At 41.9% G+C, this 17796-nt stretch overlaps 2 protein-coding genes across 2 annotated transcripts in view; both read right to left on the bottom strand.

Moving 5' to 3' along the window:
• LOC108050247 (dynein beta chain, ciliary) overlaps positions 1-6413 on the bottom strand; it is a 37295-nt gene extending 30882 nt beyond the window's left edge. Inside the window, 9 exon segments of the mRNA XM_044458862.1 lie at positions 207-520; positions 866-1365; positions 1420-1898; positions 1961-2243; positions 2739-3383; positions 4328-4416; positions 5076-5246; positions 5248-5598; positions 6225-6413. Of these exon segments, the coding sequence (XP_044314797.1) occupies positions 207-520; positions 866-1365; positions 1420-1898; positions 1961-2243; positions 2739-3383; positions 4328-4416; positions 5076-5246; positions 5248-5598; positions 6225-6413 (3021 nt within the window).
• Positions 6414-16264: 9851 nt separating this feature from the next.
• On the bottom strand, positions 16265-17480 carry LOC108050569. The gene is made up of 2 exons (XM_017132294.2): positions 17416-17480; positions 16265-17336 (listed from the first exon to the last, which is right to left on the bottom strand). Exons 1-2 carry the CDS (start codon positions 17422-17424, stop codon positions 16395-16397), a joined length of 951 nt encoding a protein of 316 aa, XP_016987783.2. The 5' UTR covers positions 17425-17480; the 3' UTR covers positions 16265-16394.
• Positions 17481-17796: the final 316 nt, after the last annotated feature.

Here is a 17796-nt window from a genome sequence, read left to right as displayed (position 1 = left end):
TAGAATGATATCTTTTCTTGTTAATTTTTAATTGTCATTTTTAGAGAGTTTATCTGCACTGGAAAACCAAACTTTTATCTCTGGAGTAAATTGTTAAATCTAGTGTAATTTAAAACATAAATTAATTTGGAACTTAGAATTTTATGGGGTAAGAAGTGATGGTCAAACTTTTGGTCCCTTTAATAATTAACAATGCTTAAGCTTACCTCCTGAACACTAAGATCTCTGGAGTACAGCTGAAACTCCTGCGACTCGTAGTTGAAGAACAGGCAGAAGTTGGCAATCAGCAGGCGATTCAGCAGCATCTTGGTCTCATCGCACTGCAGCAATCGCAGACGCACTCGGTCCTGCTGGTGGCGCAGATCCAGGAGATTGCGACCGTATAAGCTGCGCTGATGCAGTGGCTCGCGGCTCCAGCGACGCATGCTGGCCAGGATTGCGTCCAGATTTCCGTGCGACTGCTGCAGGCGGGCAAACAGGTCGCGACTGTGCTGGAAAATGTCCGCCACAAGCGGATCATCTGGAAGATGATATATGTATAAGTGAATGCAATACACAGATAACAATAATATTTCCTTTTTAGTTTAAAATTCATGTTTTTCCATATAGTATGTGAAAATGTAAAATTTTTCGTAGTTTTGCCTAATTATTTGCTTTTAAAATGAGTATGATTTTGCGCCAAATGGGATTTCAATTTCATTACATTAATTTAATTAATAAAATATACCTAGACTTAAAGTTAAAAATGATATTAATAGCATTAGTTTTGGATTGCATTACATTAAATTCATTAGTGATTGATAATCATTAGTAATTGATAAATTCTACAGTATCTACTGGTGTAGAATCTCTGTCTCCCACTCACCGTAATTCCGCCAGGTGAGTTCCCGACAGGCCACTGCCACCTGCTCATCGATGTTCGCCAGGTCACTGCTTATCAATTGGAGCTCAGCTGCGGCACATTCCCCCGAGCGAATTCCGTTGTAGAACTCCCCAATCTTGATGAGCCGAATTCGTCGCTCCCAATAGGCATCCCGATGTCCGTAAAGTGTGAGCAGCGGTTCCGGCAGCTGGAAGAGATCGCCCGATAAGCTGCCAGTAGCCTGAAGAGCCAGCAAATATTTAGTCTCTTTCAGCAGGGTGAAGAGCACCGGGGAAAAGTTGAGGTGCAGCTGGCTATTGTCCTCCGATCGGGACAGAACTGATTCATCTAGTCCCCGAACGATAAGCTTATCAATACACCCATGCCAAGTGGTCCAGATTTTCATCTGCAGATTACTTAATTTGGTGGTCAAAATATTGCGACGCGAGAGCAAATAACCCCATTCAAGGGGCAACGACTGGAGCTCTGATTTCTCTTTAAGTCTGAGATTGAATTTAATTTTGTAATATTTCAGTATATAATTTAAGAGTACTTACAATTGCTCAATGAGGGTGTTCAACTCCTTGGCTCCCAGTTCATCACAGCGACTGATATGCTGCTCCAGCCACATCATGGCATTGGCAATGGGTGGAAAATTGTTGGCCATGGGTAGAGCAACCAAGCCGCGGATCTCGTAGCCGAGCAGGATTTCCCGCACACTCTCCTCCAGCTGTTCGAGTTCCCTATCGTATATGGCCAGGATGTGTGGCAGGATACGTGCCAATTCCGGTCTTACAGCTGCACGTTGCAATAGGCTGCCAAACATCAGTGTCAAACGGAGCAAGTGCATCCAGCTGTGGCACTGCTCGAATGCCTGGATCAGCACGGTGGCCAGTTTCTGCTCTAGAAGTTGCATGCGACCAAAGAAGAGCGTCTGCTCGCGGCGAAAACATTTCCATTTGCTGGCCAGTGGCGCCGTGAGATCTATATCGACGTTACTCCACTGCTCAAAGAGCACTTTAAACTCGCCAAAAATCTGATGAGAACAAATGTATTAACGTATTAAAGGTGAATCTTATAGTCAAGTTCTGGGATCACCTCTCTGACACGTTCCGTGAGTATTTTGCCCCGCAATCCGCCCACTTCAAGCTTCTCCAGCTGCTGAAACTGCACCGCCGCCTCGAAAACCTGACGCAACTCCATCAACTGGGCCGAGAAGCCATCGAGTGTCTGGCCAAACACATCCTCGTGGCAGAAGCGCCACAACTGCTGCTGGTCGTCGGGAGATGGAGAAGTAGGCATGGCAGCAGCTCCTTGTGGAAGGGCGGGCAAAAGGACCTGGCTGCCGGCATAGCGCTCCTTGTACTCCAGCATGCGTTGCCTGAAGAAGACACATTATTGTAACTTGCTGTTAAATATGTATAATAATACCTCAACCAAAATACTAATTGGAGTTGAAATTAAATTCTCAATTTGTAATGGCACTTCCAAATTTTGCGAGAAAGGATTGAATTTTATTAGCCTAGTTAGGAGATTTTAAAATTATTATTGTTAATATATAATACACAGCTATGCACACTTTTGGGAAATACTTTAATTACTTTGGTATTGTTTAATTTAATTGAGATTTGACTGTGGTTTCCAAACGCATTTAATGGCTCAGCTTTGTTTGCTTATCCTCAAACTCTAAATTATACTATAAACATATCAAACCAAATAACAAATTAAAATTTTGATATACAAAGTTCGTTTATTTTAGTTTATTAATCTTTTATTAATTTTTAAAATCATGAGACTTAACTAAGATCTATTCTGAAAAGTTTATATTATTTTTAAATAGTCCTTTACTGGCGAATGCTTCTAAGTAATTACTCACTTAAAAAGCTCCAAAACCTCGGTGGTGCGATTGATCTTTAGTAGACCCTCATCGGCGTCGCCTTGGAAAAGCAGCTGCAGCTCGAGATCCTCGGCGGCGCGGTGGACGAGCATGTTGCAGATGCAGCGCAGCAGGACACTCATCCTTTGGGTGCTGCGGTAGTACCTGGCATTGCTCCACACCAGGTGCAGCACGTGGACGAGTGGTGGCACCAAATCATGTCCATTGCTGAACTGCACCGAATTGAAGGCGGAAGTCTGGCGGAGAAGTGGCTGCAGCCAGAGGGAAACATCCTGCGCCTCCAGCCAGGCTGCCACTAGTTTTCGGAAAGCAGTTGCATAGGGCACATAATAAACGGACTCGATCCGCTCCAAAATCTGGGCGAGGGTCTTGTGGGTGGACTCGCGCAGCTGCTCGTAGATGTTCTGCAGATTTAGTTTCCTGTTCGTCCAAAAGCCAATCTCCTGGGCCGGCAAAGAGACGTGGGTTATGTGCTTGGGGGGATGACCGGATGACACGGTGGCCGATCCCAACGGCTGGCACTCGGAACGCTCCAAAACAATGTCGTGCATCTGGGTGGTCCAGTTTATAAACATCTCTTCCAGCAGGTTTCGGAATTTCGGATCCAGAGCTGGTCGTAAGTGGCTAATAAAGTTCATAAAAAGAGTGACTTAATTTATACTAATCAGATTAATTATTATTAATATATTTTTGAGGTAGTGATTTTATCTGCTGTCATTTAAAATAAATTGAACTATTTTTCTTGAATAGCTTAAGTTTTCTAAATCTGTACTAATCTGTATATTTATTAAACCAATTTAATGTTGATATAACTTTAAACTTAAAATTTTTGTGAACTTTATAAAACCTCTTCCGCAAAGATGTAAGCTTGTTAAAGTTGTATTATTGGCTTTAATTTGCAATTCTATCCAACTTAACATCGGCCTATGGGGCAAACTTTTTAATGAAACATTAATTGACCTAATTTTCAAAAATATGGACATTTAATTTCCCCCTTTCTATGCTGCTTTTTGTTTTCAACTATTTTCCTTTTTAGTTTTTAACAAAATTGATACTAATAAAATGACTTTCTGGATTGTTTTTGATTTTTGCCATTGATTGGCTTTTTTTTTGTCCTTATTGATTTGAGCATTGTGAGTTACTGAAGCAAATATCTTTTTATACATTTTAAAAGCTCTTGACGTGTTTATCGACAGCAAAATTTGGTTCAATTCTGGACAATTTTCTTAAGAATGCTGATGGCCAGCACACGATTGCTTTTTCTTTAATATTTGTAATTTAATTAAAAGCATTTGCTCGATGGGAAAATAATCGAAGTATGCCACCAGTTTTGTGTGGCCAAGGGGTAAATAACTTGAATTTGCCCGGAATTGCAAGCTAAATAAATTTGAACCAATTCATGCGAAAAGTTATGCCAATGAAAATCAATTTGCTATCATGAATAAGCCTTTCTCTTTCTGTCCACATAAACAATGCCAGATAGCTGTTGGGGCGACATCTCCGAAACGAAGGAGCTGGAGGGCAGGACGGAATCCTAAGACAATGGCCATCCAATGGCTGGAACTTACCCTTGGCTCACGTGGGCAAACACTTCCTCGACGATTGTTGGCGAAACTAATAACGATAAAATTGTGCGATTGTTGGTTTTGCCCTTAATCTGTGGGGATAACAATAAAGTATATACAGACAAAATGTATACGTATCGCCCGTAGACACATGAAAAGTTTTGCCAATTAAGCGAAATACTTCCAAGACAATGACCGGAGTCGCTTCGAATGGGATTGGTTGGGAACACCCCACCTTCCCACTCGAATCACCCGCCCCACTGCACTCAATTAGATTAATTTGATGAGATAACACAGCTGGCAGCTGCACTCTGGAAAAAATCAACCTTATTTTCAAAAAAAATCATTTTTTGGAAAAAAGCATGAAAGTCACTGTTAACACCAGAAAAAGTTTTTACCTATAGAAGACATACTTTTTTTTACACAAGATTAGGGCATCAAGTGTTAAAAATGTTTACAAATTTATAATATTATGGTATGTTATTGTGAATGTAAAGAGATTTTAAATGTACATTAAAAATGATAAAGACAACTTCGAACATTTAATAATTAAAACTTAAGACACATTATTTAAGGGTAGTTGGCATTTTTATTTCGTTTTAAAACCTGAAACAAACAAAATATGGAAATATAACATTTTAAAACTTATTTTTGGTCAAATGGAAAAGTTTTAAGATTTTTAAAGACATTTCGTGGCTATAAGGTCGATTATTTCCTGAGTGCGTCAGATCCAGCAAAACAAATCACCCACCTCGGTCAGCGTGTTCCGCACTTCCTTGATGCGCGCCTGCAGATCCTTGCGAACAATGGCGGGCCACTGACTTTGTGCCTGTTCCAGCAGCGGCTGCAATACTTCGTCGAACAGCAGCGACATGGTCTCGATTTTGCTGTGCACAGGAAAGTCTCCGTACAGAATGCTCTCCGGAAAAATTGGACGCCGTCAAAGGTCCGTCGGAACTATTGCGCCGCACAAAGTAGGCGCACTTGCCGCGCGGCACACCGTCCAAAGTTGTAAAGCTGGAGGAGGCGGGCGGCAGTGGGATGAGCAGGGCGCCGGGCGTGGCAGACACCACGGCGGACACTGCCGATGCCACAGTGGCCATGGCTTCATCTTCGAGGGGCAACAGGGCGGATTGGACGGATCCACGGATGCTCTGCACCGAGTACGGCAGGTACAAGTCACTGAGACAACTCCTGGGCACCAAATCTCCGCCAGGACTGAGAGTCATCACCAGGACGCGAATGTGGCCATGCTGCCATTCCAAAACAATGCGCTGAACACAATGAGCACGTGACAATGGTAACATTATTGCACATACTAAAAGGCACACTAATTACATTCGCATTTATTTTTTAAATGGAACACTTCTCATTTTTATTTCGCAGTAGAGTAAATTTGAACATAATGTATGATAATGTGGTATTTTAATATAATTGTGATAAATAAATTTAAGTCATTAATAAATGCATTATTCTGGCTGGCTTAATTTAATTTAAATTTTTTTTTTTTAAATCAATTAAAACTTTTTTTATTTTTATATTTACGCTTTATATATTTTATTTGTTGAAAAATCGTCGTGTCCAAGTTATTTGGACTTCTTTCTTAATGCTGAATGTATAAATCTTTTGTCTTTTGCAAGACATTAACAAATTATAGTAATTTTTAGAAAATTTAACAATGTTAATTGTAACTAGATTTCTTGAAGGAGAATCCAGAAAGAGTATACATTGTTACTTGCAATTTTAATTAATTTAAAAAAATTTTTTTTTTGTTTCTAATATGTATTTTATTTTTAAATTTTTAAATTTTTTAAATTTTAAAACTACATTTCGCAAACTATTTAGCGATATTTTCACCCATTTCAGAGATTTTTCGACCGTGTAAAAGTGGCAAACTCACCCGCAACTCATCGCTGGCCATCATTTTGGTCCATTTATCTGGTTTGAGGCGCATAGTGGTCGTTGTGTAGGCGGCCACCCGCTCCAACCTGGCGTCGCTAAAGTCGCGCTGGACGCGCTGCCGACCACTGCCGCCACCGGTGGGCAGGCCCTCCTCATCGCTGCTGGCCATTCCCGCCGCATCGGACATTGGTCACTGGATTGAATTCGGGATCGAATCAGCGCCGCGCTACAACGGCTGCGATGCGGCAAATCAAACAACTCGTCGCGGCAACTGGCGTTAAAGTGATGATGGGCCCGCTTCGTGTGACCTCTAATGCCGGGCGGCCAGTGGGCGGCGGCCGCAGCGCCAGCCACGCCCCTTATATCGATCAAACTTCAAATTCGCATTAACAGAAACACTTTAAAGTGTGTGCTCGCGCAGCGATTTCAAATGCAAACTGCAAGAGGGAAAAGTTTTTGCCCGTTTGCCACCTTTCCCTTCACCGATCCAACTTTAATTGCACACAAAGTGAGCGAAATGTAATTTCCGTTTTTCCGCAAGTTCTGAGCTGAGTTGGCTGTTCATAAGTCAACATCAGATGGTGGTGGCTAAGACCACGGTGCATGCAAATGATGTGCTACTGATTTCCAGCGTCCAACACGGCGTATGCTTAATGGGCGCAGTTGATCGAATGGTCTGGCAGTTTAAGTGCCAAGTCATCATCAGCAGCAGCCAGAGTACAGTACACACACAGTGAATTTATGGTAGCACATCCTTTAGATATCCATTCCACTCTCCCTGAAAAGTCAAGCGCTGAGTGAGTGAGTGACAGACATGTGTCAAGTAACAGCAGCAAGTAGTTGCAGTTGCAGTTGCAACAAAGGCAGTGCAGCATAGTTAAAACGCTGTGTAATTACCGCAAGTGCATAAGAAATCCTTTGCGGGATAGTACACCACCCAAATAATACTCTACCATATTTGTAGATATTTTACCAGACTTTTTACCATAACTTTAACTTGAGAGTACCGCTTATTTTTGTCCGTCATAAGTAGCTTATGTTGCATTGACAACTAAAGTATAGAAGGTTTTTTTTTCCACCATTCCCATCCTTTGTCCTGCTGCTAATGTACCACGGCATACCTACCCCAACCGAATGATGATGATGATGATTTCAGGGATGATGGCACGATGATGTCGGTCATTCCACACTGCTGTGTAACTTTGATGTGAACTCCACTTTTAAATATCAGCGTCACATCAAAAACAAGTGCTTGGCAACCCGCAGCTGTGCTCCCGTTCCGGACGGGATTGGGATTGGTCTCTGGCACCCTCGGGGCAAATGCATTGCCCCCATTTTTAAAAGGCAACCGCAACTGTAGGGCTGAGCTCCGCTTTGGTTGGGCGGGATTTGGGTTGAGAGCGGCGGTTCTGTTGTTAATGAATTTGCTCAAGCTGTTTGCGCTCAGCTTAAAATTCACTCTTGCCTTAGGCTGGCAGCTAGGAGACGGAACCACACAAGAAGAAAAATGGGAAGTCCTCATTATAATTTATTATACGTCTTCAATTTATCATTACAAGTGATTAACAAATCTGATTCAACACAATTTATATAGGCTTTTGGTTAAAGTTTTGTTGGAAGAGAATCGTCTATTTTACTTATTAATAGTTTTAAATTTATTAATTTTAAATATCAAAGTAACTACTTCATTTTAATACCAAACTCCAGAAGATTAATTTTGTATAATAACATGTAAGGCTATTAGGGATTTCAATTTAAAACTAGAATAACTTTTAGTTTGATACATTTGAAATCCCATTTCAGCCTTTTTTTTCTGTGGATAAATCCCATCTGCTCCCGTTTGATCCATAAACTTGTTAATATAAAAATATATTTGAACAAACGTTTCAGCAATAAAAGAGATTATTTTACATAGTTTACAGAGCCGGCAGATGGGGACCTGGACCTGAGGCTGGCTCTCAAGTCCATTTGCCTGCTCGGCGGCCATAATGTCCTGGCCAAAGTGGGTCCTTGCTGTCTGCGGAGCAAAGACGTGCATAAATAGTGCGACAGTCCAAGTCAAACATTGAAAGCAAACGAAGAAAATATGCGATGGTGTGCCGCAGAGCAGGGAGGAAGCCGCAAGAAAAATAAACTTCGAATTGATTTTAAAAGGAATGCCTCGATGGCCCCGGCACACTTCAAATTAAGTAAATCGCACAAAAGCCGAGCTGTGGACGGCGGACGATGGACGATGGACGATGGACGATGGACGATGTACAGTGGCCGGCACTGAGTCGAGGAAAATGAAACTGTAAAATGCTTTTACTACATTTTCCCGGCGAGTGCTGTCGGGTTGTCGTGCCTTTTGAATTTATGCCAAGCCTCGATCCGAACAAGTTGGCTTGTTCGTTATGAGCAAACCCCTTCCCCCACCACTTTCATTCGACTTTACCCGTTCTGCAGCTGCTGATGAGTTTCATTATGTGCGAACAAATCATCACATGCCACTGGGCGGTGGAAAAATCTGGAGGAGGATTGGGAAAAGGAATGGACCTCAGAGGCTGGGCGGCAGACTGCACGGCGTCGTCCTCGTTTAAAAGCAATTTCGTGCATTTGTTAAGGACGCGCGATTCGATGTGTGCGAGTGCCAGTGTGAGGAAAGTCAACACTATTTCATTACGGACAAAGACCATTTCCATTTGGGCAAATTTATGATAGCACGGCCATGCAGCGGGACCTCTTAAAAAGGAAATGCGTTAGCAAAATGGCCCAGGCACTCACTGAAAGCCGGCCCAACAACAAATCGATCAGCGCACAAAAAGATAAATAGAAAATGGAGCGTTTGACAGTGCAAACAATGACAGTCCTAAGCCATCCGCCAATGTCCAAACTTGAAACAAACGAAACTCTAGGAAAAAAACTATAAAACAAAGCGGTGATCGAAGAATCGAACCATGGGATACAAAGTACTTGCAAAACTTTATTGGTAATTTTCTTATTATTTAAAAGACTAATGAGAATAAAATTAATCACCTATTTAGAAAACGATCTTGTAAATGAACGTATTCAATTTTAATATTTGCAGAGATCGTTTTAGTTTAAGCTGGTTTTACATAACAAACAAGATCAGAAATACCTCTTTTCTCTACACAATAACTAACACAAATGCAATATACCCTTGCCAGTTAAAAAAGTACAGGGTAAAGAATCCGAAAAAATCGCCAGATAGCCAGAAAGGAAAAGCAAACGAAGCCAAACCGACAACTCCTGTTCGGCTGTTAGCGGCATTGTGTGCAGTCTAACGACAACATTCAATAAACAATTCACAATTGATTGACAAACGGACGGGCGGTCCTGTGTTATTCGGATTCACTGCTGACGACTGTCGATTGACGAGTGACCAGCAGCACTAGGTGCTGTGAAAACGGCCATGAATGAGCAACCACGACAAGTCGGCGGAAGGATGTTAGTTCGAGTGGATGAGGAAATTGAAAGCGAATGCTGACAACAACAAAGTTGGCCCACACCAAACCAGCAAAAAAAAAAGCTAAAATTGAGCAGAATAGGCGACAGAATCCCCCGTCCGAAAAACAGGCAAATATAACGAGAGTCCGGCTGCTGGAACAAAAACAATGAAAGCAAATTTCTGTGCGGACATCCGGCGACGATTAGACGTGGACACTGGGTAGTGAACAGTGAAAAGTGAACAACGAACTCTAAACAATGGTTAGTGGTAATCGGTTGACTTAGCTCTCTATGTCCTCATGGGATTCGTTTAAAAATCTGACTTTGATGTAGGCAGAATTATATGCTGAGGTCTGGGACACCTGAGCTCGTCCTTGCAAAATTTGGTCACGTCTTGGCCTCTTCCGGACGTGGTGTTTCATGCTCTGCCTAGGGATTTAAATAAGTCCTCCAAACAGATTGAGCAAAGATTCCCTAACAGGTTCAAAAAGATCAAAAGTCCAATTAGTATTAGTTTCGAAAAGCGTTAAGTGAAGTGTATGGTTATGAGTAAGTAAAAAACTCAAAGTTAAAGTGAGAAATTTGAATGCAGATTTTTTGAAAATCGAACTACAAGTCCTAACAGGTATGCAACTTTAAATTTAGTAAAGTTATGGGCTCTAGAAGTAAATTTTCTAATTTTGGTCCCCTTTCCACAAGTCATCGGAATCTTCGAAATAACGAAGATGAAAATCGGTAAAAAAAAACTGATGACGTTAAAATTACAATTTTGAATGCAGATTTTTAGAGGATCAAGCCACAAGTCTTTAGAGTATGAATGGACTTGCTTTGATATTTTTTACCAAAGCATACACTCTAAAGGGTCTTTTGAAGGCTAACATAAAGCTACGTGTTTTTAAAGTATTTCACCTGACTGCTTGACCCATAAAAAGGGGAAATGCAATGTCCTTGGGAATATTAATTAGCCGATCCTCGGGCCGCCTTGGATCGTTGAGTGAGTCTTAATTAAAATCCATGCCCGGCTAATTGTGCGCGTGACTCTTGCAGCTCATTAGCTCGACTCACGTAGTCCCGTGTTGGGCATAGTTTGGCAATTGCTGGCCAAAAGTTTGCAGCGCTACAGCAACAGCAACAACAACAACAACAACAACGGCCAGATAAAGATTGCGATGGAGGTCAGCGCAACGTTATGTAAGGCTGAAGTTTTGCAAATCCTTTTGGCAATTAGATACTTGTAGCCGGGGACAGGAAAGTCGAAGGAGCGAGATGGGGACGCCCACAAATATTGCACAAGTATCAAGTATCGTCGCTGGCCGCCGTGGCATTTCGCAGTGCAAATATCCCATTACTCGGATGAAACTTTTAATTAAAAAGTTGCCAATGACAAACGAGACGGGGTTGCGGGTCGCCCTTTCCCTGCGACCCTGCTGAGAAATGCGCCGTAGTCTCTTCAGAAATATTCGGCTCGGCCACTGGGATATGGTATATGGTACGATATAGTATAGAATGGTCGGGATGAGCTGACTCAGTCTGGCACGCACGTAATTGAGACAAACTTTGAGACAGTAAAACATTCGAGCAGCTCCTCGAGCGTAGTCCTCTGGAGGAGAACGGGTACGGGGACGGCGGGTGCCAATGAGAAAATTACGACATTTAAACCCGTAGGTTAAGTGTACGTGAAATATTAAGTTTAGCTGCTTGAGAGCACACTAAATCTTATTGTAGGTCATTTGTCGGCTGTCGCATTTTAGTGGCATCCAATGTGGAACCTAATTATAGCTGGTGGGGAATGGATTCGGTTTAGGGTTTTTAACCTGAGGGCTAAACTAGTGGAGGGTCATAAATTTATAGCAGACGTGTCTTTTGCAAGGTCTCAGTTAACATCGCTATCCGGATAATCACACCAACAGAGAAATTAATAAGATATTATAATAATATATTTGAAACTTCAATACTTGAGCTTTTTCTACTGCTCCTGTTGAATTTATTTAAAAACCCTCCAGCAACAGCATATTATATTTAATTCTTATTAATTACTTCTTTATTTTACCATGAATTAATGGTAGCTGCCTTATCAGGGTCTACTCCAGAATAATGAAGTAACAAGGAGTAATGTTATGAATATTTTCATGACATCAGCCAAGCAAATTGACAGCGTGGATGACAATCCTCTTCATGTCCTTTGTCTGCAAGTGCTTGTCAATCAAAAGGCAAAAGGAATACCTGGTCTCGAAGTACTGAGGATTTCGACAAAGGGTAGCTCAGCAGGTAGCCAATTATGGCGGTCGGGAGTGAGTGTCCTCCGGCGGAACACCAAATGCGAGCCAAAATCTCCTCCATATTATGCGGCATGGAATGGCGAATGAAGTGGTCCTGGTCGAAAAACCGAAGTAGGGCCTTCGGTCGATGGTTAATATCATGGAAGGGAACTGCACTATCGGATCCTGTCCCATCCTGCTCTGTCCTGCCATTGCGAACGCATCGCTTGAAAAGGCAGTCGAGTGTGCACGCTGTGGAAATTGAACATCGAAGGCAGGATTTTTGCAATCGCAGCTGGCCGGTGAAGAAGTATATGGGAGGTGGGGGTAGGGTAGGGGTATTGGCTATGACTGCGGCTAATTATACTGCCAACGAGCAGAGGTGGGGGGCGCTGTGTGGCAGCGGTAAATGTTGCGATTTTGCCAAATAATCAGAAAAGGCTCTCAACATTTTACGTAAAATGAAAATGCAAGGGAAATGTGCAGGGCAGGGGGCGTGGCAAAAGTGGAGAGCTGGGCGGGCCGTAAACGCCTGCGGGAGCGGAAGTGCAGCGGTTTGCCGTGTTGTTGCTTTGTTACGTTATCTAATTACAAAGGAATTGTGCGGCAACGTCACACAGTTGCCGGTCCACCGATCCCGCCACTATCCATCCCAACAACCCCATAGCCAACCCATCTCCCATCGCCCATCGAAAATATTATTTCTGTTCAAATGCACAACATGGGTGCATGGGTGTCCGGGATGGCTGGCTGCGGGCATCCGATTGATATATGCAGATGCGTACTCGCAGTCCGTGTATCTCGGTTGGGCCATGGAGCTGAACTGCCCGCAGTTAGTTACTCACACAGTCAAACGCACACGGGGGAGTACCCCCCCACACACACACCCACCCGCACACACGGGCTAAATACACTTGTGTCTAATAAGTTTTATCCGAACGGTTAACGAGGCGTGCACCCACACACACATAATCACAAACGCCCTCCTTCGATACACTGAAAAAATGTACTTAAAATCTGCTTTACTAATCTAATGTATATATAATATAATCTGATTTATTGGGTTAATTAAAGGTCAAGATCGAAAAATTCCAATACCATTTGCGCATTTTTAAATTTAAAAACAATTTTTGTATTGTTTTTTGTATATTTTTATTAGAGACTTTAAGGCGTTATGTTTTTTTTTTTTTTTTTTTTTTTTTTTTTTTTTTTTTTTTTTTTTTTTTTTTTTTTTTTTTTTTTTTTTTTTTTTTTTTATAAATATAAAAATTATTTTTAATTTTTAAAATTTTTTTTCAAAAATTGTCTACAAAAGAATGGAATTGAAAAAAAATGCATTACCTAAATAAATATTAATCATATGACATTAAAATAAAATTTAAAGTTTTTTTATTATTCATTTTTATTGGCTCTCATTGTTATATTCAATTTTTGTTGATTCATTTTTTTTTGGAATTTTCATTTTAGACTATTTCATTACTCGATTTCAGGGTCGTTTTTATGATTTGAGCTGTATTTTTTTGCAGTGCACCACAATGGATGTTAAAGGGCCTGATGGTCGGTACGATGGGTGGCCCATAAACAAATGAAGGGTCGTGCTTGGGGGAACCCAGCTGCGTATGCGGCATATTTGAGCGGGCATGGCGAAAAATTGTCAAACTGCCGGCCGCGGCCCCAAAGTCAGTTAGGTTGGCAATCTGCTTAGCCCGGCCCACCGCCCTGAATGCCACCCACCACCTCATGCCCAGCCCATCCATCGCCGCAATCCACTTGCATTTAAATTGTGAAAATATTTGGACGCCGTCGACAGTCGTTAAATGAAAATGGAAGCTAGGTCGCCCATTCGACCATTTGCACGCAGAAAATCTTTAAGCAAACGAGGTCAACCCGGATTTTTGGGAGGAGGGTCAGTAAAGGGTCGCTAATTGCGTGCTTGTCAACACTCCAAATAAAATAATATTTGCAACAATTAAAAGAGCGCCAGCCCCAACAAAAGAGTAAAAATATTGAGCGTCTCCAAGGGCTCCGATGGGTTGCCGATCTGCCACCTGTTGTATAATTTTTAAAATTATTCAAATTAATAAAAGGTACCATTCATTATGCACCAGAAACCAATTATGCGAACTGAAAATGTCCCGAAATCCGTTCAAATTCAGATTTTGAATACCCATCCTCCATTTAATTAAGAATTGCAAATAATTCTTAAGCAATTTACAGTCACTTTATTGTTTAATTACAAAAGCCACCAAGATTAGTTTGGTAATTAGTTAGTTAGGTTTTACATGTATCATTAATAGATATACTACATTTGATAATTATTGATTGAACATAAATAAAAACGTAAAATATATTTCTTTAGGTTTTAATTATTTTAATTATTATCTGCCTGACAAATGAAATATTGTTCTGATTCACATTGCAAAGTAAGCATATAACTAAATTTACTGTCCCATTTTGTAAATATAGCTGGTTTGCTGGTGGCCAAAGACACGAACTCGTGGTTTTTAACCTGATCGCTGCCAAGCCAGTAAAAGGAAAATTTGCTCTTTACTTTTGATTGGATGTCATTTAATTCCGATTTGTCTTTGATGGAGGGTAAGTACCCGCCCATCTTACGACAGAAGGCTGCAGCATCAGTCCAATTTAGCTTATTTTGGTTTTCTATGTAGAAGTATCTATCGCCTATCAGCTCGAAATTTGGAGGAATTTGACGGGTTGTTTGAGGGTTTGCCTTGGGGGTTTCCTGAGGTTTCGCCTGTGGGGTTATCTGAGGGGTTGTCTGAGGGGTTGTCTGGGGGGTGGCCTGGAGGGTAGTCTGGGGGGTTGCCTGAATGGTGGCTGGTACCTTTGCTGACTGGAGCTCGATTTTGTTGAGAAGCGTCTGCAGAGTGGTCTCCATTTTACTTTGAAACGCCTTGAAGCTCGTACTCAGGTCATCTCTCGTAATGGTTTTCATTCTGGATGTTTCGTAGTCTTGTGTGCTGATGATCTTCTTTAAAGAGTTATCGATGGTTTTACGCTGTTTTTCCAGTTGGAGCTGCACCTCAGAAAGCTTTTCATTCAAATTATTTTGACTGTATGTCTGGTTTCGCAGCTGCTCTTTCATTTTGCTCTGAAACGCCTGAAGTCTCGTCTCGAAGTCCTCTTGCGTGACTGTCTTCTTGCAGGTTTGCTTATCCAGGTCATTCTGTAACTTCAAAAGATGTGAGTCCATAGTGGCTTCAATGTTTGTCATAATTAGATTCTAGCCCGTTATAACCTTTCAAGAACATGGCCGTCAAGTCCTTTTGGTTGTTTTCGATTCCATTTAGCTGTTTACTGGTTTCACTAATTTTTTCGGAAATAGTGTTTAATTTAGAATCTATAGATTGACTTGAATTTTCAATGTTGTAGCGATTTGACTGATAAGCAGTGTTGTAGTTATCTCCCTGATAAACACGGTTGTAGGAATTGGACTCAAAACCTTCCAACGATCTGAGCGTGCTACCGACAATTAAGACCCATAAGAAAAACGTAGCCGGCTCGTACATTTTAAATTATGTTTACCACTCAAATCGAATATTTCTGGACGACTAAAACTGAATTCTTTGTTAATGAAACGAACAAGGTTGCTATTCGAAGTGTGTTATCAGTTTAAAGCTCGTCGTGAAATCAAATTGAATCGTATTTCGGCACACGAGCCGAAGTCAGCAGATATGTCACTGTCGATAATAAAAAGAACAAGAAAGGAACCAAACTTCGGCAAGTAACCTTGCTGTTGTTTCATATAGCTGACATAGATAGCTTTAAAACTGAGGGACGTGGCTAGATCGACTCTCCTGGTGATGCTGATCAAGAATATATATACTTTATAGGGTCGGAAATGTCTCCATCACTGCGTTGCAAACTTTTGAATGAAATTATAATACCCTCTGCAAGGGTATAAAAATATTAAGTATTTGAATACCAGGAAATTTTAAGGTCAGGCAGACTTTTGACTTTACCTAAGACTCAAGCGATTACGTTTAGCAGATAACCGAATTAATAATAAAGCGAAGCGAATTTTTATTGGAAGAGATATGACATTCAAAATTCGTATTTGCTCGGGCTTCTTATATATGTACCATATTTTGTATATGGGTATTTAACGACGCTTTGATCGGTAACTGTGTTGTATATTTTACAGTAATCAGAGAACTCTTATAATATTGTTAGGAATGGTTACTTTATAAAAAGATTTCATAAATTAAGTAGAATTGTATTTTTGTTAGTTCCATTTTGTCGGTAGTATGACTCATAGTAAAACTTCCCATTGACGACTACTTCTAGAAAACAATGATCAATGTCGACCTAATTTTTCTTTTATAAAAGTTTAAATTTATGTATGCAAAAGATTACTTGGAGAATTTTCACAAACGATATAATTTTTGAGTCAGGGCAATATGTGTGAAACCAATTCTGTTGATCCCCGGCCGTCGTGGCCTCTACTTCACTGGAGTGGGTCGCCTGGGCAGATTCCGCTTGAGCAGCTGCCAGTTGATGCTCGTCGGCGGACCGGTGGACCGCTGCTTGGCCAGCTTCTTGTGGCTCGGTCCCTTCGAGAGTTTGGAGCGGGCGGAGCCCAGGCTGCGGTACTGGCTAACACTGCGCACCACTTTGGCGCCGGCCAACTTGCCGGCCACTTTGTTCCGGAACTTGCGCTTCAATATCATCTTGCCGTGGCTGATCTGGCTCTTGGGACCCACGCTCTTCGACTTGGCCAGACCTTTTGGGGACTTGGAGTGCTTGAGAGCTGACTTCAGGGATTTACCCGACTTTGTGGATTTTGTAGATTTCAGTGACTTTGCCGATTTGTGTGATTTGAGCGACTTCAGTGACTTCTGGCCCTTGACGCCCTTCGCCTTCGCTTTGGTCTTGGGCTTCAGAGAGGTTGTCTTGGACCGTAGGCTTTTGGCCGACCTCTGGAGCGAGACGATGGCTCCGCCCTTGGAGCGCAGATCAACCTTTTCAGGGGGCGGGGCCACCGAGTACTTTGGCATCATGGCCGGTTTGGCGGCCAGAGCGCGATCCGCCTGGACGATTGCATCGAAGTTGCCGAAAACCTGACGGATATTGCGGTTCACGTATTCCAGATACTTGAGCGACGAGTTGCACAGACTGCACTTTGGGCTCTTGTCGCTGTCCTTGTTGTTCCGGATCAGACTCTCCAGATACAGGAAGTTCTTGGCCATGTTCTCGCAATAGCGACACTTGGTGGACTTCTCCATGGCGTTGGGCGTGGGATCATAGACACCTGGCTTGTGCTGCAAATTCAGGGCAGAGTTATTGGGCACTACGTAGTCTCCGGCGGTTGGTCGCTTTTTTTGAAGGCCTATCATTTTACGTAACACCGAAATTTTGTTAACCTTGTCAGGCTGCGAATGTTTCTGTTGGGTAGACAAAAGTAAAATGCCGGTCAACGTCTGTTTTGGATATAAGTTTATAGATTTGAGTTTCACAGCCTACCTGAAACATTATTTTATTTTTTAGAGGAACAAGTAGGTTCCTTATTTGCCGACAGCCTGCTTTTCTGGGAAATGCCTTTGGCTCAAGAGTCGAACCAACTGACATTGAAAACGGGGCCACCTGATTTGGTGCCTCAATTAATCTCAATTTCTTGCCTGTCAAAGGTCGGGCCAATTTTGGTCGGCAAATCGTCAACCTTGCCCTGCTCAATTATCGATCAAATAAATTGCAGTGAATATTTAAAGACCTGCCCGAAATTAAATTAAACGCTGCCAGCGAAACACTCGTGCACACGCTGGACAGGAAATAAAGGCCGTCCTCGATCCCGACTCGTTTAATTTCTATTTCCTTGGGCACAATTAGCGATAATCAGCTGGCAAT

The sequence above is a fragment of the Drosophila rhopaloa genome, unplaced genomic scaffold, assembly GCF_018152115.1.
Source record: "Drosophila rhopaloa isolate 14029-0021.01 unplaced genomic scaffold, ASM1815211v1 contig_178, whole genome shotgun sequence".
Taxonomy (NCBI): domain Eukaryota; kingdom Metazoa; phylum Arthropoda; class Insecta; order Diptera; family Drosophilidae; genus Drosophila; species Drosophila rhopaloa.
This window is presented reverse-complemented; position numbering and strand designations above follow the sequence as displayed.